The sequence below is a fragment of the Pituophis catenifer genome, unplaced genomic scaffold (assembly GCF_029215685.1).
Source record: "Pituophis catenifer annectens isolate HBS135680 unplaced genomic scaffold, rPitCat1.0.hap2 SCAF_2, whole genome shotgun sequence".
NCBI classification, from domain to species: domain Eukaryota; kingdom Metazoa; phylum Chordata; class Lepidosauria; order Squamata; family Colubridae; genus Pituophis; species Pituophis catenifer.
Window position 1 is genome coordinate 81,404,692 of NW_027256882.1, and position 24,048 is coordinate 81,428,739.

General features: G+C 37.0%; 1 protein-coding gene across 1 annotated transcript in view; it reads left to right on the forward strand.

Moving 5' to 3' along the window:
- Positions 1-20,858, forward strand: part of SFMBT1 (Scm like with four mbt domains 1) — a 153,411-nt gene extending 132,553 nt beyond the window's left edge. Inside the window, exons 13-21 of the mRNA XM_070933693.1 lie at positions 1,084-1,126; positions 3,455-3,519; positions 5,892-6,031; positions 8,440-8,549; positions 10,308-10,483; positions 11,465-11,643; positions 11,753-11,989; positions 16,353-16,481; positions 18,938-20,858. Coding sequence (XP_070789794.1) covers positions 1,084-1,126; positions 3,455-3,519; positions 5,892-6,031; positions 8,440-8,549; positions 10,308-10,483; positions 11,465-11,643; positions 11,753-11,989; positions 16,353-16,481; positions 18,938-19,078 — 1,220 coding nt within the window. The 3' untranslated portion in view covers positions 19,079-20,858. The remainder of the gene's footprint in view (positions 1-1,083; positions 1,127-3,454; positions 3,520-5,891; positions 6,032-8,439; positions 8,550-10,307; positions 10,484-11,464; positions 11,644-11,752; positions 11,990-16,352; positions 16,482-18,937) is intronic.
- Positions 20,859-24,048: the final 3,190 nt, after the last annotated feature.

Below are 24,048 nucleotides of genomic sequence, written 5' to 3' on the forward strand. Positions count from 1 at the left end.
TTATTTTTGGGGCATCATGGGCAAGCCATGAGACGGTGGGACAGATTGATACCTGATTTAATGGAGGCAGGCAATTCCGAAGTGCGGAGAATCCCCCCGTGCTGCCACACGTTGGAATCACCTGCCTCCATTAAATCGGGTGTTAATCTGTCCCACTGTCTCTCAGCTTGCCCGTGGCAGTGATGGGGCAGAAGACCACATGGTGCATTGGGATCGCCTACCCTTCCCCTGTGCCTCTGCCTGCTGCCAGTGCTGCCACGTGTCTACAATCACTTGCTTCCCCTCGCCCCTTTGCTTGGAGGGCTGGGCCGGTGGCCGCAATCAGTGGGACTGACCGCTGCGCGGGCTGTGACTGCTGCAGTACACTGTCTGCCCAAATGCGCTCTCCGCCTCCTGTGCTGGCCATGTCCACCCATCCACCCCTGGCTGATGAAGATCTTCACTGGGGCTTATTTTGGGGGTAAAGGTTATATTAGGAGCACACTAAAAAATCAGGCTAAGACTTATTTTCTGGTTGGGTCTTATTTTCGTGGAAACACGGTAGCAAGGTAAAGATAAGTGTTTAGAGCTGAGGTCACTGTGGGTATTGCGACAGAATGTGTTGTTGCACTTGCAAAACTGATGCCATGAAGTTGTGAAATATGACTGTTTATCAAATTGAAAGTTAATTCCCCCCTTCCACCACTTGTCCTCTTAGCCATGCTATCGAATTTCTTGTGAGCTCCAAAGCCATCCCTAACAAATGATTTGATGTTCCAATTCATTGTTTTTTAAATTAAAAACTCCTGTTAAAACTTACTTGGGGCCTGAGGCCCTATACCTGCTTTAGAGGATATTTGCTAAAATAAGTGCATTATATGGAAGACTTCATTATTTTTAGGAACTGAATTAGAGAAGTGCCCATTTGTAAATCAAAAAGAATAAAATCATCATTTCCATATTGATGTTTTGTTACTAGGGTACAATTCATTGTGATTATGGGATTATTATGTAAAAAGCTGCAGTTGCTTTGGATCATCATAGGATATATTTTACAGTGTTTATATTAGATTAATAATCAGCATGTTTCATTTTGATTTACAGTGAATAAGGAAAAGAAAATTGCAGTTGTTCAACCAGAGAAACAGTAAGCATTAAACTTAATGTTTATAATGAACAATGATTTGATTTTCAGAATATTAAATACAAGGGCAGGTAACTAGAGCTGGGCATTTTGAAGCCCTTTTTCAACAGTGCCTCTTTCTGTCCTTTTGTATGTTTTTACATTATGGTACTTTTTATAATATATTTTAATTGATTTATCTACCACTGCATGTTTTTCTAACCATACTGATGCCAAAATATATATTGTAATGTCATGAGGCAAACTCTGCCCTTTTATATATATATATATCTATATATATATATATCTATATATATCTATATCTATATATATCTATATCTATATCTATCTATCTATCTATCTATCTATCTATCTATCTATATATATATATATATATATATATATAACAGGTGGAGTTTGCATCATGACACACCTATCACACATGCCTCCCTTCTCTCTCCCCTGTCTATCCCTAATGAATGGCTGGGTCTGAGAATTATGATTATTGGCTAGTCTAGAGCTATAATACAATTTAAACAGGAATACCTAAGCTTTATATGCAACTGTATAGTTAGTTTAAAGGAAAAATGTGTTGGTTGTAATTATTTTTAATTTTATTTTAATTTTGTTTGGTACCCAGTGTCACTTGCTGAATTGGGTGGTTATACAAATTGAATGAATGGATGGATGAATTTATTTTCTTCACATGGCAAGAAGAGAATGATGGCCTGTTTTTTTAAAACACGTAGATTGTTGGGGTTCCTTCTCATAATAGGCACCATAACTCTGGTTTCCTATTGCATCTGAATGAAATATTCAAAATTGAATATTTGAATATTATTTCCACTTGCCTCAGTCCCAGTAATTTTATTTTTCCCTTTCCCTTTCCTTCCCCTTTCCAGTACTTTCATCTCCAAATCTTTTCTTCTTCTTCTTCTTCTTTAAGTTTGAAATATGTATCTGAGTAGAAGTGATTCACACATGAAAATGAGATTTGCTGTATGTCAATGGGGTTTAATGTTATGAACAGCATACATTAATTTATCAGCAATTCATTTAATTGGTGGTTGAGAATGGAGATTGTCCTGAGCCTGCCCTGTTTTGTTGTACATCTTCTGGGAAGAATACATTTTATATTTGTTTATTTATGTGTATGTATTTATTTATTTATTTAGAACATTTATATGGCTTCCCAAGTCACTCATAATGACTCTGGGCAGTTTACAAAAATAAAAATTTAATTACAAAAACCAATAAACTCCCTCAACCCAGAAACTGAGCATACATGAATGCATATATGCCCACACCTGTTTAGCAAATTAATGATACATCTCCAGGATTAGTTTTACTAGAGTTCATAGTCTCTTGTCAATTTGGGGTGGGGTGGAGCTCTTTTAAATATAGGGGTTTCTTTAGGCAGAGATTTGTCCTCCGAGTTTGCTGGTTGACTCTCAGATGTTTCAATACCAAACTAGGTAACATCTTCAGCAGGGTTTTGGGTGAAGTGTTTTGTTTATTTATATAGGTACTGAGTGGTCATTTGGTCTTGTGATTGGTTGAATCACAAGACTGGTTGCTGTGAGGCATGAAATTTAATGTGTTTGTTGATGGATAAACTCATATGCCTGATGGGTTTTGGCATGGCCAATGACTTCAGCTTCGTCCCAGTCAAACCGCTGTTGTTTGTTAGCGGTTGATCAAGGACTTTGGGTCATGCTGTTTGATAGCCAACTGGTGTTCATGGATTCTGGTTTTTTAACTGTTGTCCTGTCTGCCAGGTAGAACTGATTACAATTGTTGCAACTGATTCTGTATATTATGTTGGTGCTGTCTTCCTTCCATGTTCTCTCTTAGATCTTTCTAAGTTCCTTTCTCAGTGTGAATGTGGGCTTGTGGGTTACTGCTATTCCTAGAGGTTGCAATAGCTTGGCAGCCACTTCTGATATGCCTTTGATGTATGGCAGGATTGTCTTCCTTTTAGATAGGATTGGCTTTCTTTTTAGTGATAAATACTTTAAGTAATGTTTCTTCTCCATATCTTGGGGGTAATGGCTCATTGGTTTCCATCTTTGTCCCTCCCCCTCCTTTTCAGGACTGTAATACTTCAGAAAGGGTAAGAGAATTGCTCAGTGTCCACTTATTCATAATACATAATTATTCTTGAGGCATATCTGTATTTCTGGTCATCTTATTTTCTGCTTACATTAAAAAATAATGAAATGTGTCCTTATTCTCAATATGCCTGAGTCTTACATCATATTTGCTTTAAAAAACAACATGGTACAAAGCTTTGCAAAATTCAAATTTTAATCTTCCATTCCTGTTCCCCCCACCCCCCTACTTTTTTTTCAGGATATTATCTTCAAGAACTGTCAGTGAAGGATTAAAGACCCAGGAACTGAACTCAACTGACACTAGTAAGAAAGCAATGTTTACATATTAGATAATAAGACTGCAACTTACCATATCTAGCTATGATATCTGTATGCTTTATTTATATTTATGGAAAGTGATAGCTCTGAAGTAATTATAAAGATCTGTCATTGACTTAGATTTCTTGAACTATTCAGTGGGCATGAGGCTTTTCTGAACAAACATTTCTTGCATGCATTTTAAAACATTTTAGTTTTACCATGAGGGACTGTAACTCCTTTACAGATAACTCTGGCAACTCTATAAACCAAAGTCCACTTGAGAGAGTAAAATTCCATATGTACCAGATGGTGAAATTTAATCATTTGCTAAATTGTTTAATAAATGAATGTTGAATAATTACATCCATTTCTGAAATATATAAACCAATCTGTTGACACTCTCTGAAACCTTATTTGCACGGTTTGCAATGCCTTGCAAAAGGTATAGTTTGAGGCACTATCTTTACACAAGTAGAAGCTGTGTTCATTCTGGAATTTAATTGTATTTTTTTAACGCAGAGGGGTTACATCTAGGTGCGCTTCAAGGTGTTGGTAACCACCTTTAAAGCGCTCCATGGCTTAGAGCCGGGGTATCTGCGAGACCGCCTTCTGCCACCAATAGCCTCCCACCGACTGGTTCGCTCGCACAGAGAGGGCCTCCTCAGGGTGCCGTCGGCCAGACAGTGTCGGCTGGCGACCCCCAGGGGGAGAGCCTTCTCTGTTGCAGCACCCGCCCTCTGGAATGACCTACCCCCTGAGATACGCACGATATCAGACCTCCGGACTTTTCGTCGGGCCCTGAAAACACACCTATTCCATCTAGCCGGGCTGGCTTGATCCCATCCTCTCAGTTTTAATTGAATTCGGTTTTAATTGGGTGGTTTTTAATATCTTGGGCCAAAATTATTTAATTGTTTTTAAATTGTTTTTAAATTTTATATGCAATGTTTTAACTTGGCTGTACACCGCCCTGAGTCCCGCAGGAGAAGGGCGGTATAGAAATAAAATAAAATAAATAAATAAATAAAATACATCAATATAATCTCATTTTTATCTATGCCATTTATAAACCACGTGACATGGCTTTAAGGGAAGTAATTATTATCCCAAGGATAGCTATAATGTAAGATTAGTTAACTTCAACGATCTCACATCACCGAAGTGCTTGCTGATTTATTTTGCTGTATTGAGCAATAAAGTAATTATAAGTACAGTATTATTTAATCCTTAATCAGTATAATATTGGAAAATCCTGTTTTTGAGACAACTATCCGTTACAGGATTATTAAGCAATGTTTTTTATTAGACAGATATTTCTTGCATCTATTAGCTTTTGTTTGGTTTTGAAGTGCAGTCATGGAGTCATTCCAGCCTCAGCATGTCTAATTAATATGAAAACTACAGTTACTGTTCCCTTTATTCTAAGTGGACAGTAATGTATTATAAGGTTCCATATAGCAGTCATGTTTGCACTCTACTTAAAACTGATTTTACGAATACCAAGGCTTGTGCTGTCCTATTGCAAAAGTTCAAGGTTAATAGTAAATGAAAGTAAGGATGAAGACAGTAATAGATCAGTCTGAAAATAACAAACACCAATACTTTTCATTCTAGAGAACTGTAGTAAGTCCCAAATGTAACCCAAATGTACTTACAGAATGTGTTGGAATTGAGTTTTTATCATTTCTGAGAAAAGGCTTCTGCAGCACCCACAAGGTGTGAAGCCTCACCTAACATTTCAGGAACTTTCTTATAAACAAGTTTTAGTTGTTCAGACTTTGGTCCAAATATGTCTTTCAGCAGTTCAGATAAGGCAACGTTGTTTATTTTGGGCATTTCCTCATCCTAGGATTAATTAGGTTAGTATACCATTGATTAAGAGCCGTGGTGGTTAGAATGCAGTATTACAGGCTAATTATGCCGACTGCCAACAGTTCAATTTTCCCCGGTAGAGTCAGCCTTCTATCCTTCCGAGGTGGGTAAAATGAGCACCCAGATTGTTGGGGGCAATATGCTGACTTTGTAAACCAGTTAGAGAGGGCTATAAAGCAGTGTGAAGCGGTATATAAGTCTAAGTGCTATTGCTGGTGCTATTGTTATTATTGGATAATTTAACATTCCCAGTGGTTGAAATAACCAAGTGTATTTCAAAGAGGACCAGTATTTAGAAATTGATGAGCAAAATTGAAACCACCACCACCCGTCAGTGGAAAAATTGTCTTTCATGAAACCAGTCTCTGGTGCCAAAAAAGTTCAGGACCGCCGCTGTACATTATATATAGGAAACTGCATGTTACTTTATTTTCTGTTGATTCATTGATCTTTTGGATGTTTTAAGTAGGTGTTTGTATTCAGAAATTGTTTTATTTTTACAGTTGTAACAAATGGTAAATATTGTTGCCCAAAGATCTACTTTAACCACCGATGCTTCTCAGGACCTTATCTTAACAAAGGGAGAATTGCAGAACTCCCACAATCTGTAGGACCTGGGAATTGCGTCCTTGTTCTTAAAGAGGTAAGGGCATCTGCAATGCATAGCTATGTTTCTGCAGCACCATTTACTCATTTGGGTATTATTTGGGGAAGAATGTTGGGATTTTGTTAGGAGAAGATAGTGCTAAGTGCTATTGCTGTTGTTATTGTATAATACTTTATGATGAACTGCCATGGTATAGTTTTAGATCAGGAGTGCAATATAATATCTACATTATCAGACATTTTAAAGCTTCTCCTCCATCCTAATCTTCTTGGAGACTAATACATGAACATAGTGCTTGCCCAATGGCTCCTATTCCATGCTCCTACTTATTTTGATTCTTTACACTTTGCTCCCATTCCTACTGCACCTTCCTTTCTTCTTTTTCCACCTACGCTATTCCCTTTTTTTTGGTTGGAGCTTGACAGACTCAAAGCTGCTTCCACTTCTCTGACTGGCACCCAGAGTGGAAGAAAAAGCATTCCTTTCACTAACTAGCATCTAATCACGGGAAATAATACATCACTGCACTTCTAGACTGATAAGTTGTGGTTAGAACTGGCATAAAAAACAATTTCAAGGTGCTAGTGTATGTGAGTATTTTTGTTTGTCCCTGTGAAATAGTTTTTATCATATTTTTAAAATGAGGTTTTTTTTAAAGCTATAATATAAGCACATTGAAATATTTTGTTTTGAAAAAGGTAAATAAAGTACAAATTTGCTACAACTAAATAAAAAACTAAAGGAAAAAAATAGATTTTTATAAGGTTTATAATTAATTTTCTGTTTCCTAGAAATGCCTAAGGGATGTATGGGTTATGTATCAGGGACTGAATTTTGTAGCAGCAGAAACTGCCCAAGGCAAAATACCAAATTTGATGAGTCGGTAATTGGATCTGTTATGACAAATCTATAATCATTTGAGAACATCCCAGATTATTATAGCCGCCTTCGGGAATTTCAGTTACACATTAGATGTTATTGGTAAATGCTGCTTATTGGCAGCATTGTCGGCTACTCTCTAATACTCAAGATTCAGCATTGCTAACATAATTTTTATGATATTCAGGCAGTCATGTTCAATCTTCAAGGTCTATATGTCTGGTCCTTTCAGAATTTTTCTTGGTGGGGAGGTGTATATTTCTTTATTTAAATCCATTCTGACCAACCCTAGCAATGCTTTTTCCTTTTTTTCATTCTGTAATAAATGGCCTCTGCTATTTCACTACCTCTTGTGAAACTTCTTCAAATTCCCTTTCATTAACTCATTCACAGCTTGGCTACTTATCTCCTCTGCCAGTTCCCATAATCCTCCTGCTCAGTGAAATTCTCTTCACAACCTGTTTCCATCTTGTCACCTGCACCATACTTCACTGTCACCATCATTCCCTTATTGATATATTGAGACTATTAGTCCCATTATTATCAGGCAGCATTGTCAATCTTAGAATTGTAGTCTTAGATATTTGAGGACGTTTGCTTGGAAGAAGTTTGTCTCCTCCAGACTCTATACTTTTCTTATTTATCATTAAGAATATATATTCATATTTTAGTATATTTTATATATACTGTAATGTACGCGGTGGCTCAGTGGCTAAGACGCTGAGCTTGTCGATTGAAAGGTCGGCAGTTCAGCAGTTTGAATCCTGAGTGCCACGTATCGGGGTGAGCTCCCGTTACTTGTCCAAGCTTCTGCCAACCTAGCAGTTCAAAAGCACGTAAAAATTGCAAGTAGAAAAATAGGGACCACCTTTGGTGGGAAGGTAACGCCAGCATTCTGGCGTTTAGTCATGCTGGCCACATGACCATTGAGATGCCTTCGGACAGCCCTGGCTCTTCAGCTTTGAAACAGAGATGAGCACCACCCCCTAGAATTGGGAACGACTAGCAAATATTTGCGAGGGGAACCTTTACCTTATATACTGTGTATTATATTTTAGTATAAGGCCAAACTATTATTTCCTTGGCAATCAAAAGAAATGAAATGTGCATAGAAATAAAGCATTCTAGAATAAAATTGATGAAAATTAATAAAAACGTTGTATTACACTGAAGGTGGAATGCTACTAGATTTTGGAATCTCTGTTTCAAATTATATACTATTAAGTGCTTGGCTGAGAGCCAGTTTGGTGCAGTAGTTAAGTACCAGGCTAGAAAGTGGGAGGTTGCGAATTTGCATTCCACCTTAGACAAATAAAATCACCTTGAAGACCTTGGCCTAGTCACTCTTTCTCAGCCCTAGGAAGGAGGTAAGAGCAATCCACTTCTAAAATCTTTCCAAGAAAATTGCAGGAATTAATAATAAGGTTTGTTTTGCCTTTATACTTACAAACTTGTTATGCTGGTCATATAAATAGAGTCAAACAGCTAAGTCACAATAATATATTAAAATAAATCTTATTGATCACATTAATATTACATCTATTTTTCTCTCTTTCTGAATTTAGGTTCTCTCTTTGTTGATCAATGCTGCTTATAAACCTAGCCGTGTTCTTAGAGAAATACAACTAGATGAAGAAGCTTCATGGCATGGATATGGGGAGACTTTGAAAGCAAAGTAAAATACTCCATATAATTTATATTTTGTATTAGGGCTAATTAGTTATATTGACCACAGTTTTGGCATGGCACTTTCAGGACTTAATTGGCAGAAGCTTGAACTTTCCGAGTATACTAGAACTTTCCTGCATGAATGGACTTTTATCCATATGCTATTTGCCCTCCCACCAAATCCTTAAAAATCAAAAGCTGCCAGGATAATGTATTTTATAGCTGCAGTAGAAATCCTAATTGTAGATAAAAATTGTCCTCATATTAGAAGTCATTTGAAGGGTTAACAAGCCACATGAGATATCAGCACTGTTTGGATTCAGGACTGTCTTTCTGCCGGGGAATAAAACCTGTGACAAACCAACTAGCCCCTTTCAGTCTCTCCACTCTGTAATTTAATTTAGGCTGGAGGAACAGGTTTTGGTTGGCTGCATGGGAGATGGTGGGAAAGGGAAAGCTGCTAGTCTCATCTTAGTATTTCCTAATTAAACCCTCTGCTCCACTGAAGCTGTTTTTACATGGAAATAACAAGCACACCAATTTAATAACCATCTTTGGGCTGCCTTAAGCAACTGATTTATTTATTCAGTCAAAGGTTAAGAGGCTTACTCAAGCAGAAAGGGAATGAAAGACTGGGTTATTACAATTTCTTTTATTTGCATTTGCTTTGAAAGTCACTTGATAAAATAATATTAAGGCTATTCCAGAGCACTTCTCATAATAATACCTGAAATAGAAAAGACCTCAGTAGTTCAGAAACTACTGCTGTTTCAGCTCTGGCTGATAATGGGTTAGTCTCTTTTCCCTGTTGTCTGGAATAATTGTTAGTAAACCAGTACTGCCTTCAGATCCTTTGATGTTCCTTTCTTAGAGAAAAGCTGGAGGCTATAATATTTGTAATAAACCAAAAAGGCAAGCATTTTTAACACAGGTATTGCTTTAATGTGCAAAAAAGGAAAATAATAAAAAAAGAACAAAAACAAACGGTAGCATATACAGGTAGTCCTCAGTTCACAATGGTAATCGGGAATCAGAATTTCCGTCGCTAAGCAATGTGGTTATAAAGCATGATGCCATGTGATCACATCACAGAGATGCCAATCCTTTTTATTGTTAAGTGAGAATTATGCATCAGTAAGTGAGAACTTCACATGACTGGGACTTGTGTCTTTCTGCCAGCTTCCAACAAGCAAAGTCAGTGGGAAAGTTTGCAAGGAGTTGCAAGTCATAGATATGACAAGCCTTTCTTTAGGCAGCTATCGAGGAGGATGCTCCCATACCCTCATATAATGTTTATTTCCTTTCATTGTTAGATACTGTACTTGTGTTTATTTCTGTGCTGTCCAAACTCAGCAAGGAATTGGACATCTTTGTATATCTAAATGAATGAATAAATAGTTAGTTAGTTAGTTAGTTAGTTAGTTAGTTAGTTAGTTAGTTAGTTAGAACCAAGAAATTTAACATACGGTGCTATCCCATTTACTCAAATTTCTTCCTCTCTTTATGTTTAGGACTGGCCTGACTCACATTTTAATCCATTGTTTAATAATTATTTATTTAATAAGCTACAGTTCATTGGACTTGCACAGATATAGGCCATGATTTACAAATCAAAATAGCATAAACCATGGGTTTATAAATAGCATAAGCCATATGGTAGACTTTGGTTTGGTTACTGTACTGTATGAAGCCACCTCGTGTTTATTCCTGTTTTTCTCTGTTTACTTTTGTCTTTCCTTATTAATGAAACCTTCCTTTGCTACAGATATAAAGGAAAGAGCTATCGAGCTACGGTGGAGGTGGTAAGAACAGCTGATCGAGTTGCAGACTTCTGCAGGCAGACCTGCATCAAACTGGAATGTTGTCCAAATCTTTTTGGCCCCCAAATGGTGCTAGACAAATGTTCTGAGAACTGCTCTGTTCTAACAAAAACCAAATACAGTAAGTAATTGTATTATTGGCTTTTATTTGCTCCAAAACATGTAGGCAGTTAGAAAGAGCATTTTTCAATAAATATACAGTATCCCAACAGCTTTATGATGGCTGCAAGTTGGCACTTCCTAGGGCTTTCAGTAAACAGAAACAAAGCCTATAGTGGTGTAACTGGATTACAGCCAGTTGTTTGGATCACATACTGGCCCGTGAATTAATGCTACTTAATCAATAATAAAACATGGATACCGTTTATGATTAATGGTCTTTTACTTCACCATGAAGTGCCCACATTTTGAGCTTCAGACATTATAGTATCTCAAATCAAATTATGACGGCATTAAATTGAAAAAAATATATACATTTGAAAATAATCTTGCAGTTCTTCTTCATAAAAATTAAATAATTTCTTACTGAATGGAGAAATCCAGTATGATGCTGGGTTCACACAAGTTTAGCCAAAATTTAGCAAAGCATGTTATGGCTAAGTGCATATATGAATCTAACCATTGTCACACTAATTGCTGAAAGCTTTTTTTTTTTTTTTTTTTTTTTGCTTGTTTCAGATTTTAGTAAAAAATAAAGTGCTACATTCACTTTCCTTAGCACCTTACATATTACCTTTTCTGTTTGATACCCCCTCCAGATAACCCTTCTTTGTATTATTTGTTCCTTTGGGAAAAATGGCTCTTCTCTTTGATTACATCTCAGGGTAGCGTAACTGTTGTGTTAAGAAACCTGAATCCTAATTCTTGTAGACCAGTTATACTTGTAAGTAGGCAGACAACCTGTCCTGCTTTTTGTAAATACTTTGCTATTTTTCCTAAGGCATATCCCATCATTGCTACTACAGTAATGTAAAGGTTGCACACAACCAAAATAAGCTCTCTATATAATAAGAGTACTTCTAAGGTCTTATCTTTTTAAGGACTAACAAATGATGAATTGTGTTTCATGACAATAACTCTTTTTTCTTTTAACCTCCTGCAGCCCATTATTATGGAAAGCGGAGAAACAAAAGGATTGGCCGACCACCTAGTATCCACAGCAACATTGAGGCAAGCATGAAAAAAGCAAACAGGAAAAGAAAAAAACGGAAAAACTTCTTTGTTCATAAGAAGAAGCGATCTTCTACCTCTGTAGATAACACACCAGTGGGATCACCCCAAGTAGGCAACTAGGGGGAATGGATTTAATATGCAAGTCTATATATAGAGATTGTGGGATAAAGAGGTTGCTAATCCGTGCTATTCTGAGTTGTTCTGTATTGTTTCTCAGGAAAGTGGAGGTGAAGATGAGGATGATCAGGATGAGATAGATGAGGAGTCCCTTACTGAAGACAGTACCTCTGAGCATCAGGAAGAACTGTCTGAAGTATCAGAGAAGAAATCACAGTCATCTTCCCCAACACAGAGTGAGCAGTCTCATTTTGGGGCTCCAGACCGGGACAAACGGAAAAGAAAACTACGGACTTTTTCTTTCTCAGATGATGAAAATAGGCCACCTTCGCCAAAGGTATATTTTGATTTTAAAACATGTAACAATCATCAAGCTTTTCAGCAAGTCTCTTTCAGCAAGTCTCTCACTCTCTCTCTCTCTCTCCCTCTCTCTCCCTCCCCCTCCCTCTCTCCCTGATGTTTGCTAGATCTATCTACTATGTAATTTAGCAAGCTTAGAAGTATATTTCACTGCCTGTAAAATTTGTACAATTTCCCTTAAATGTCTCTCTAGTGGCTTGAGGGACGGGGGTGATTTCAGCTCACTTGGTCAAGCTGACCTTTAAAAAAAAATCTGAGAAACCAATTTTCTTACTTTTTCATTCTCCAGGAATTACAGTCAGGTCCAGAAATATTGGGACATCGACACAATTCTAACATCTTTGGCTCTATACACCACCACAATGGAGTTGGAATGAAACAAACACAATGTGCGTTAACTGCAGACTGTCAGCTTTAATTTGAGGGTATGTACATCCAACTCAGGTGAACGGTGTAGGACTTACAGCAGTTTGCATATGTGCCTCCCACTTGTTAAGGGACCAAAAGTAATGGGACAGAATAATAATCATAAATCAAACTTTCCCTTCTTAATACTTGGTTGCAAATCCTTTGCAGTCAATCACAGCCTGAAGTCTGGAACGCATAGACATCACCAGACGCTGGGTTTCATCCCTGGTGATGCTCTGCCAGGCCTCTACTGCAACTGTCTTCAGTTCTTGCTTGTTCTTGGGGCATTTTCCCTTCAGTTTTGTCTTCAGCAAGTGAAATGCATGCTCAATGGGATTCAGGTCAGGTGATTGACTTGGCCATTGCATAACACTCCACTTCTGTCCCTTCAAAAACTCTTTGGTTGCTTTTGCAGTATGCTTTGGGTCATTGTCCATCTGCACTGTGAAGTGCCGTCCAATGAGTTCTGCAGCATTCGGCTGAATGTGAGCAGATAATATTGCCCAAAACACTTCAGAATTCATCCTGCTGCTTTTGTCAGCAGTCACATCATCAATAAGTACAAGAGAACCAGTTCGATTGGCAGCCATACATGCCCATGCCATGACACTACCACCACCATGCTTCACTGATGAGGTGGTATGCTTAGGATCATGAGCAATTCCTTTCCTTCTCCATACTTTTCTCTTCCCATCACTCTGGTACAAGTTGATCTTGGTCTCATCTGTCCATAGGATCTTGTTCCAGAACTGTGAAGGCTTTGTTAGATGTTGTTTGGCAAACTCTAATCTGGCCTTCCTGTTTTTGAAGCTCACCAATGGTTTACATCTTATGGTGAACCCTCTGTATTCACTCTGGTGAAGTCTTCTCTTGATTGTTGACTTTGACACACATACACCTACCTCCTGGAGAGTGTTCTTGATCTGGCCAACTGTTGTGAAGGGTGTTTTCTTCACCAGGGAAAGAATTCTTCAGTCATCCACCACACTTGTTTTCCATGGTCTCCCAGGTCTTTTGGTGTTGCTGAGCTCACCGGTGCATTCCTTCTTTTTGAGAATGTTTCAAACAGTTGTTTTGGCCATGCCTAATGTTCTTGCTATCTCTCTGATGGGTTTGTTTTGTTTCTTCAGCCTAATGATGGCTTGCTTCACTGATAGTGACAGCTCTTTGGATCTCTTCTTGAGAGTTGACAGCAACAGATTCCAAATGCAAATAGCACACTTGAAATGAACTCTGGGCCTTTTATCTGCACATTGTAATTGGGGTAATGAGGGAATATCACACCCCTGGCCATGGAACAGCTGAGAAGCCAATTGTCCCATTACTTTTGGTCCCTTAACAAGTGGGAGGCACATATACAAACTGCTGTAAGTCCTACACCGTTCACCTGAGTTGGATGTACATACCCTCAAATTAAAGCTGACAGTCTGCAGTTAACGCACATTGTGCTTGTTTCATTCCAACTCCATTGTGGTGGTGTATAGAGCCAAAGATGTTAGAATTATGTCGATGTCCCAATATTTCTGGACCTGACTGTAAATCTACATTTAAAGACGGATGTTTGACCTTTATTTCTTAACTAATTGTTTGCGATTTAAAGCACATAAAATGGACCTTTCTGGCCTATGTGCTAGTCCTTGTTATATCTGAATGTAATAACCTTTAACAACAATTTTGTACCTCTTAATTACCATGTGCATTCAAGTAATTTATGTGTGTATGTGTGCGTCTGTGAATTTGACATTTTCTTCCAATTGTGGGAATAAAGCAAAACTTCTTCAGTAGGTCTTTACCATGATCTCAGAACACAGAAAAGTAGTTAAGGAAATAATAGAAAATACAATGCTGCTTTAGTAAAAAATAATCAGAAATGTAAGTATCTTTACGGCAGAAGATGCTATATTAAGTCTGTAGAATTCTGTTCATTATGAAACATTTTTACCCTCATCTCTGAGAATTTGAGGTCACTTATTTCTGATCACAAATTGAGGGTACATATTTGTAGGATTTGTGAAATTATAATTAACTAATTATAATGTATAATTATAATGTATAATAATTGTAATTATAATATACCATTATAGTATATAATTAATTAATTATCATGATCTGCTTTAGGATATCACACAGGAGCAACTAAAATGTAGAAAAAGATGTATGCTATTGATCTGGATGAAATAAAATTCAGGTTCAGACCATACAACAATAGATTAGAATCACAATCAGTCTTGATTATCCCTTTAAATAACATAAATCAGATATTGCCTACACTCAGATTACCTACATTTATGACTGTTTAATAGTTATATGCCTAATTCTCAAAGGTACATGAAAAATGAATGTCATCAAATTAAATCCAAAATATTACAAAATGCCCAGTCTCTGTTGTATATATCTCAGGGCCACTCATATATTATTTATAATTTAGAGAAGTCTGATTATTTATATGGCAATTTCAAGCGTCTCTTTGCCATCCTTTTTTCTTTTACTAATCCTTTTGGCAGGGTTTTTTGTACAGAATTCTGTCTTTTTTTATTTTAAGAAATTGTACAACTGGGGTAACTTACTTAACTTACTGCAGGTAGACCTCGACTTACAACAGTTCATTTAGTGCCTGTTCAAAGTTACAACGGCACTGAATAAAGTGACTTATGACCGTTTTTCCCACTTACAACAGTTGCAGCATCCCCATGGTAACTTGATCAAAATTTAGACACTTAGCAATTATCACATACCATATTTTTCGGAATATAGGACGCTCCGGACTATAAGATGCACCTACCTTTTTTGGTGAAGAAAACAAGAAAAAGAAATCTGCCCTTGCCTCCCAGCAATTTTGCCTCGTTGCAGCAAACAGTAAATAGCCTGCTTTACTTTCATTTTCGTTTTTAGCATACCTTGATTAGCACAAGAAAAAAAAAATCTGCTCCCAACAATTTACCTCCTTGCAGCAAGCAGCAGAGGCCTGCGCAAAACAGCTGAAAGTCGGGAGGCTGATCCAACAGACAATCGACTTGTGCTAATTAGGCTGTGCTGAAGCTGAAATGGGCTGTTTCTTCTTGCTGCTTGCTGCAAGGAGGTAAATTACTGGGAGGCAGAGGCTAAAGGGTGGGGGCCGGTGGGTGGGGCTACATTCGGTGTATAAGACGCATCTAAATTTTCACCCCCTTTTAGGGTGGAAAAAAGTATGTCTTATAGTCCGAAAAATATGGTATTTATGATGGTTGCAGTGTCCTGGGGTCACATGATCACCTTTTGACATTGCAAAGTGAATGGGGAAGCCAGATTCACTTTTATTACTAATTTAACAACTGCAGTGATTCACTTAATACCTTTAGCAAGAAAAGTCGTAAAATTGGGCAAAATTCACTTAAGAACTGTCTCGCTTAGCATCAGAAATTTTGAGTTCAATTCAGAGGTGGGTTTCAGCAGGTTCTGACCAGTTCTGGAGAACCGGTAGCGGAAATTTTGAGCAGTTCCAAGAATCTGTAAATACCATCTCTGACTGGCCCCGTCCCCATCTATTTGCCTCCTGAGTCCCAGCTGATCAGGAGGAAATGGGGATTTTGCAGTAACCTTCTCCTGGAGTGGGGAGGGAATGGAGGTTTTACAATATCCTTCCCCTGCCACGCCTGCCATGCCACGCCCTCCAAGCCACGCCCACAGAACCGGTAGTAACAATTTTTTGAATCCCACTACTGGTTCAATTGTGGTCGTAAGTCGAGGGCTACCTGTACTATATGTTCTGTATTCAAGTTCACTGTCATGTTTTCAGGACAGTGAATGTTACGCCTCAACAATAGGACTTCTTTTTACCCTCAGAATACTGGGTCAGTGGATCTTCTAATTCATATAGAACATTTTTACGTTCTGAAAATGATATCTCTAAGGAAGAAAAAGTGATATTTTTGTCTTTATGTCTTGTGGCATAGGAAATAAAGATAGAAGTTGATGAAAAATTACAGCTGGATAGCAATCCTCTGGAATGGAGTGTAGCAGATGTTGTGCGGTTCCTTAAATCTACAGATTGTGCGCCATTAGCTAGAATATTTCTGGATCAGGTATGTTTTATTATTGGCTATAGATAATTGACTCCATGAAACCATTATGTCAAATAAAATAACATTTTGATCATTTTTACCTCTGTTTATACATGCATATGTGTAATTTATACATATGCGTATATATATATATATAAATTATTGGGAACGTTTTAATGTAAAAACTAACATTCCTCAGATTTTCTTTGGACTAAGTGAGGCCATTTACCATACTTTCAACTTTATCATTAGGCCTTTTTCCTTAATGTCAGTATGTATAAGTTTATTTAATTTAAATTAATGTATTTATATCACTGTCTATCTCACAGGATTCTTAAAACACAGTGGGTAGAATACACATAATATAGAAACATAAAAACTTTTAAAAAAACAGAATTTCTCTGAGATGAGCTCTTTTCTAAATGTTGCTCTCTTTGGACTCAGTGAGACAGCAAATGTCTGACCCCTGCAAAATATGTTTTGGGGTCAATTTATAATGAGCAGGGGCAGTATTTTTCAATTTGAAAGCTACTGGCACATTTGATTGCTAATAGGTAAAGTTTTTAACCCAGAATCACATGAAAAATCTTGCTGTGCTGCCTCATTGTGGCAATTAGGGGTGTATATATAAGGCATGAAGATCATCGTAGCTACCAGTTCAAGCAAGCAAGAACCTCTATTGGACAGCAATGCTATGGGATGATATTAGGAGTCAAATAATAATTTTAATGATAACACCAAAGACATCATTTTATACTGTGCAGGAAAAGGCAATGGTAAACCGCTGCTGTATTTCATCAAGAAAAGTACATGGATAGACAAAAACAATTAATACAGTGCCAGATGACAGGCTCCTCAGATCAGTGGCATGCAACATATTATTGAGGAAAAGTTGATAATCTTTCTGAGTGCAAATGGTATTTATGAAATGACTAGACCAGTGTTTCTCAACCTTGGCATCTTTAAGATACGTGGATTTCAATTCCCAGAATTCCCTATCCAGCATGTTAGCTAGAGAATTCTGAAAGTTGTCCACACATCTTATTTTATATTGCTGTCATATCCATCTTTCTTTCTTGTTCTTTTTATTCCTCTCCTTACATCCAGTTTATTTTAGTTACTATAATGTGTGTAGTTTCTTACCAAAGCATTATTTCTTTATACAGGTAATCCCTGAGTAACAAAACTTTGAAGTTATGTGATAAGCGCCCCCTAGCGTTTATGAATGACCTGAAATTATTAATGTTGCAGTACCACGGCAGTTGTTTGCCTTTACGAACAACTGCAGAGGCTCTGCAACATTCGTCCTGCCTATTCAGATACCTGCCAGGTCTTCACAGGCATTCCACCTATGAAGGCTCACATATCTTGAGAAGATCTCCTCTCTCTCACGGTTTCTTTGCTTGCTTCATTGCTTCAGGCTTTTGGTGCATTTGCAGATAACAGAGCCCTAACATACCACGAGTTAATGCAAGATCACTAACGCGAGATCTCGTGCTACTAATCTCACATGATCTCACACTTTAGGCCTCTATTCTCTGCGAATTGAGGCTTGGACAATTGTAAATGGAAGGAAAGCTTCAGGCCTTCCCTCCCCTTGCCTTTTCCTTGCTGAAGCTTGCAGGGAGATTGTGTCCTGTAGGCTTTGGCAGTCCTTTGCAAAAAGCCTTTGTTGGCACCAGCGGAGCTTTGGAGGGCGGACACGTCCTTCTGAAGCTCTCTTCCTACCGGCAAAGATTTTTTGCAAAGGACTGCCGAAGTCTAGAGGGACGCAATCCTCAAGTGATTTGGTGGGGAGAAAGACCCAGAAGGGTGCATGAGGCCCTCCATGCCTCTTTTTTTGTTGCCAAAGGCTCCATCAAGCGCTTTTGCAGCGAGAAAGAAGGCCCAGAAGGGCACGCGCAGCCCTCCGCGCCTCATTTTCTTCACCAAAGGCTTCATCAAGTGCTTCGGCAGTGAGAAAGGGCCCCCAGAAGGGTGCAGGTGGTCCTCCACTCAATTTTGGTCGACAAAGCTTTCATCAAGCGCTTTGCTGATGACAAAGGAGGGAGCAGGCAAAGAATCAGAGAGGCTGAAGAGGAGACAGATCTTCATAAGGTAAATGACCCGGCGTGGCAGGATGCGGGGAGAGCAATTGTGGGGACTCCAGGGGAGGAAGAATGAGGTATTTCAGTGGGTTGGAGGCGGCCTTGGGTGATGGCCTGTTCCATCACTAGGCCGCCCATGGTCTTCTCCACCCCGCAATACCTCAAGCTGCACATTCAATTAGTGAATGCGTGGCTGAAGTGAAGGAGTGATTATGTTCAAATTATGCAATTCACTCTTACAAATGCTCGGGTTAGGAATGGAATGGGCACACTCCATTACATTCATAACTCGAGGACTATCTGTAATGCATTATTGAAATGTTTAAATGATTTGGAAAAAAACCCACATTTCTTAATGTTAACTGCTATTTCTTCCTTTTCCTTTGATAGGAAATAGATGGGCAGGCACTTCTCTTGCTCACTCTTCCCACGGTTCAGGAGTGTATGGACTTGAAACTTGGCCCAGCCATTAAACTTTGCCATCACATTGAAAGGGTTAAATTTGCCTTCTACCAGCAGTTTGCCAACTAAAACAGGAGGAAGAAGATAAGCTGAACCTGAAATTTTGAAGCACAAGTGCAGTAACCTGCTTTTCCTTCGGCAGGAAGAACCAAGAAGGGTTAGATGGAAACTGCTTATGAACTGGCTTTACAGTTTTGCACTTTGAGTGGGGAAAATACTTGGAGCAAATATTAATGCAATCCTAACTATCTTTGCAGCTGTCTTTTGGCTTAAAAAAGTAGTACTTACTCATTCTGTACATCAGGGCTTTTTTATGAATAAAAGATGATTTAAATATCTTTTGCGAGGAGAAAAAAAATCCTCCAGTTGTGGTATGGACAGAAAGAATTTACAGCATGTGGAAAGGAATGCAGAAGATGAGCACCTCTTTGCTGCTTGCTGAATGACCGTCCTCTTTTTTTTTTTCTTCAATCTTGAAGATAATTTAAATGAGTAGATTAGCTGTTTGCCAAGATACGTGGTGTGGCCAAAAGCTTAAAAGTGAAATTGCAGCTTCTTTCTGATGTTTATTTTAGAGCCTGCTCTCTACCTCTAAAACCAAAAAAGGCTACAAAGCAAGTAAAAGAATGGTACAGCTACTGACTTTTCTGTAGTTAAATTATGGATGCCCCTCTTTTTCTACTGTCCTGACAGAATCATAGTCTTTAGCAGCTACCGGATAGTCACAGACTGAAGAAGTAGTATTCTTTATTATGGAGAAATACTGATAAATGAAGATTGTGCCTGTCATGTTGCAGATAAAAGTAGAGGGGAAAACTTAGAAATTGTGGATATTAATATGTGCTATGGGTAAGCTAAAGTTGCACAAAAATATTGCCACATCCCAGAAATATTTTTTAGGAAATATGTAGCTGTTTAGGGGAAATTACATGGTCTTCCCTTATTCTTATTTGCTTAAAAAACTGAATTTGCATCCTTAGCAGAAGAATGAATTGAAACGCAGAGCTCCTTCTAGTTCTCAAATAACTAAATTTGTCAATTGTTAGTTTTGTAAATTCACCCATAGAACTTGATTTTCTTAAAGTATATACAGAAGAAAAATTGTGGCATAGTTTGCATGCCATACATACACATTAGGAGATGGAGTTTGGTTTGCTAAATGTATTGAGAACTCAACTGAGTTCATCAGCTTAATATGCTGATCTAATACAAAGAGCTACTACCCACAACTGCAGGAACAAGCTGATGCTTTAACATGTTTTGAATGGAAAACTAGGTTTTATGGAAGCTAGAAGGACCAGAGTAGTTTCTGCATTTCTACTATTACATAGGTACATATATTGTGGCTTCAGCCATTGAGTATTTATTATTCACAAGTTAGATCAAAGCATTGGTGACTTGTTGGAGAGTCATGTTGGAGGGCATATTAAATACTTTTAGGAAGAGAGAGAATGTGGTATCTTGAAAGAAATTTCTTCATAACTTATTTAGCTATATGGAATCCTAAAGTAGAGACAGAATGATTTCATGCTTCAGGTTTCAGTCAAAGTAGGTTTAATACATGAAATGTTATGTAACTGAACATATGGGCCAGGTTTGCAATTAGATTTGTATACTGAAATTAGTGCTATTCAGATGCTCCATTATTTATAAGAACATGCATGTGTGTGAAAGTATAAATGCCTGTTTGGCATCAGAAAGAATATTGGGGTTTTTTGTAAAAAAAAATAAATATCAGGCTCAATGTAATTCTTGCTTTATTTAATTAGCTCCAATTGGAATACGTTCATGTCTTCAAACTTGTATGTCTAAGATTTTCAGGGTTTTTAAGTAAAGCTTTCATATGCCATATATTGCTGTGAGTAATATTTTCAATGCCAGTAAAATAGATGCTGGCTTATTTAGGTTATATTTATAGGTTGACATTCCAGTCTTGTTCTATCGTTTTGGTCTTAGTATAACCATTAAGGGTTTTCCAAAAAAAGATGCTTTCCATTACTTGTTACTTTGAATGAGTCATTTCTATGCAACACGTGAGAAACGGATATATTTCATTTCTTGAGACCAATTCAAGCATGTCTTGTGGATTGAAGTTTAAAAGGTTTATAACACAATCTGTAAAATATTCTATATATAGTTCTGAAATTTATCTAAGTTTCGTAAAATGTAATTCAATCTATAAATCATTCATCTCTTTCCTGTTATTGCCCTGAGGAGTCAGCCAGTCTTACCTGCTTTGCTACTGATATGACATTCAAAGCTTGTTGGAATATTAACATTGATTAAGGAAAGTCTGCAAAGTTAGATAACATTGTATATTTTTACAAGGCCAGTGACATTCTAGCTAGGAAATATTATGCTGGTTTCAAGGCCTACATTAATATTTACCTAAAGCAGAGAGAGAGAGAGAGTGGAAAGGTAAACATAGTTTTCAGAACTCTGGTGCTAATTGCTATAGAAAAAGCATATTAAAAATTATTAGAAAGTGGCAGCAAACTAGATTTTCTCATGATTGTGTCTTGAGGAAACACTTTAAAATTTGGGAAGATAGAAAAAAAATCATTTAGCCTACTCTGAAAACACAAACTACTTTTTTGAAGTTAACAAATGTACAAAATATTATTTCTGTAATTTTACTCTGTAGTTGCCATTTTTATTATTCTAAAGATTTGGGAGAAAGAAGCAATCCAATATTTCATATAGTTACTGAATTGAGCACACAATTTCTGAAGGTCAGAGGGGTTTTTTTTTTTTTTTTGTATTACTAGCCAAACTTTTATCAGTTAAGAAGCGTTGAATAAAAGGTTTTTGCAAAAGATGTTTGCCAAAATGTAAAGTCTAAAGCCAGGATATCAGCCATTTTGTTTCTTTCTGTAAATACTATAACACTGTATGAGTTCACTCAAGATGTACTGCCAAATGTTTTAGCAGATATAAAATTCAACATTTTAAATGAAGGTCTTTAAAAGCCATTTTTGGCTTTGTCTAAGTTAGTTGTCTGCTGTGAAAATTTTTAGAATACCCAATAGTTGCTAAGCACAAAGAAACTGACATTGCCTGGAAACCTCACTGGTGTAAATTTCACTATATTCCAGGTACTTATGTTGGTATTAAAGTTTCCCCAAAATATCTATAAATGACCTTTATATTTGAAGGCAGCCTTAAGGGTAAGAGGTCAGAATGGATTTTGAAAGGATAAAACTAGTTTAAAAACTATGTTGTATCTATAACTCAGTAGTATTTGTTGCATGTGCAGCAATCTAATCCTCCTTCCCTTGACTTGGTTTTATAACAAATGGATTGTATACTGAAGGCCATGAATGTGAATTTTTTTTTATATCATGTTTCAAAATTATCAACACTGGAGAAGCACCAGCACACAGTGTTTACTCCTCATAAGTACTTGCTTGCTAGAAATAGGTTGTATTATTTATATTCTTTTAAGCAATTCTTTTTTAAAAAACTGTAAAAACCAAATTCCATGCAGGAGAGAATTTGCTTTCCTTCAGTTAATAAATTCAAAGTTCCACTATTTGTCCTGTACAAGGCTAGAATCTGGAATCCCTAGACATTTCGAACTTCGGGATTCGAAGGATTGATTTAAAATAGATTTGGGGGGGATGAAAAATATATCTTTTTGTTTGCCCTATGGAGCCTTATATACCTTATAATTACTGAAGGTTTGTATTCATCAGCTTCTCCAACTGCAATCTTGTTTCATTTTCACCCATTGTGCACACCTCTTCTGTTCTGATTGTTCCCTTAATGTTCATAGACAATCAAAACCTCTTGAAAGAGCCTCTAAGGCAGGTACTGCCAGCATATTTCTTAGTTGTAATAGCTCATTGGACATGCACTTTCTTGCTTTGCTCTAAAAAAAGATTAAAGATGTATATTGTGTTGTCTTTTCTGCTTGCTGTATTTTTACTTTAATTAATATATATGTGTGTGCGTGTGTGTGAACTGAAGGTAAAATTTTGAAAGTAGAAGATATGCACATAAAATGTCTACTGAAGCACCTTCTTTGTTGCCTAGGTGCATCAGGTAAAGGGTTTTAAAATATTTTAGATTATTTGACTTGTTCTGTAAATGAATGTATATAATTTTGTGGTACTTCATGACCGTTTTAAGTGGTTGTAAGAAAATAAAAAATACTTAAATTGGTGCCAGTTTCCTTTGATATTGTTGTCTGCTTGGAGTCTTTCATTACTAAAGAAAAAGTAGACTTGAAAATTCATAGCAGTATATGTGAATTTCTAAATATTTTACATAGGTTTTTTTAAAAAAACAACCTGCATTTTCAAATCCTGGAGCTAATTGGCTATTGTCACCTTAACAATTTTCTAAGAAACATTTCTATTTTGGATACTTCAACTATATTTTTATTTTATACATCTCTAGCTGAAAAATACTCACACATTAAAAAAAAAACCTAATATTGATGTTTTCCAGTATCCAAAAATAATACAAAATTAAAACCTTCAAATTCTAGGCATCCTTCTCTTTTTTCCTCTCTCACTTGCTTTTTAATCTGGTTATATTTTATAGCACCACACTGTTACAAACAAGTAAGATAAGTCTTTTATCACATTAAAGTTTAAGCACTTAGAAATAATTAGATGCAGTATCATTTCTCCCATCAGCTAACACAAATGAGAAATGCTGTTGCATTAAAACACTGGAAATTCAAACTGTCATCTGATATTACAGTAATTACACTAACAGATTTTCTTTGTTTTATCCCAGAAGAAACTGAAGCTTAAAAATATTTGGGGGCAACTCGGGTTTGAGATTTAAGGGATTATGTTGTCCAATGCTGCTTTTGAAAGCATTTAAAATGAAAAAAGTCTTGCATTGTAACTAAACACATTGATTTTCCACAAAGGCATACATATCAATTAACCACTATAATAACACAGCAGCTCTATAGGATAGTCCCACACATCAGTGCTAAATTATTTATTTAAGCTAATCGAAGAATTGCATTTACTGAAGATAACGCTGTGAGTGAAAGCAAGTGAAATAGCCGATAATCTGCC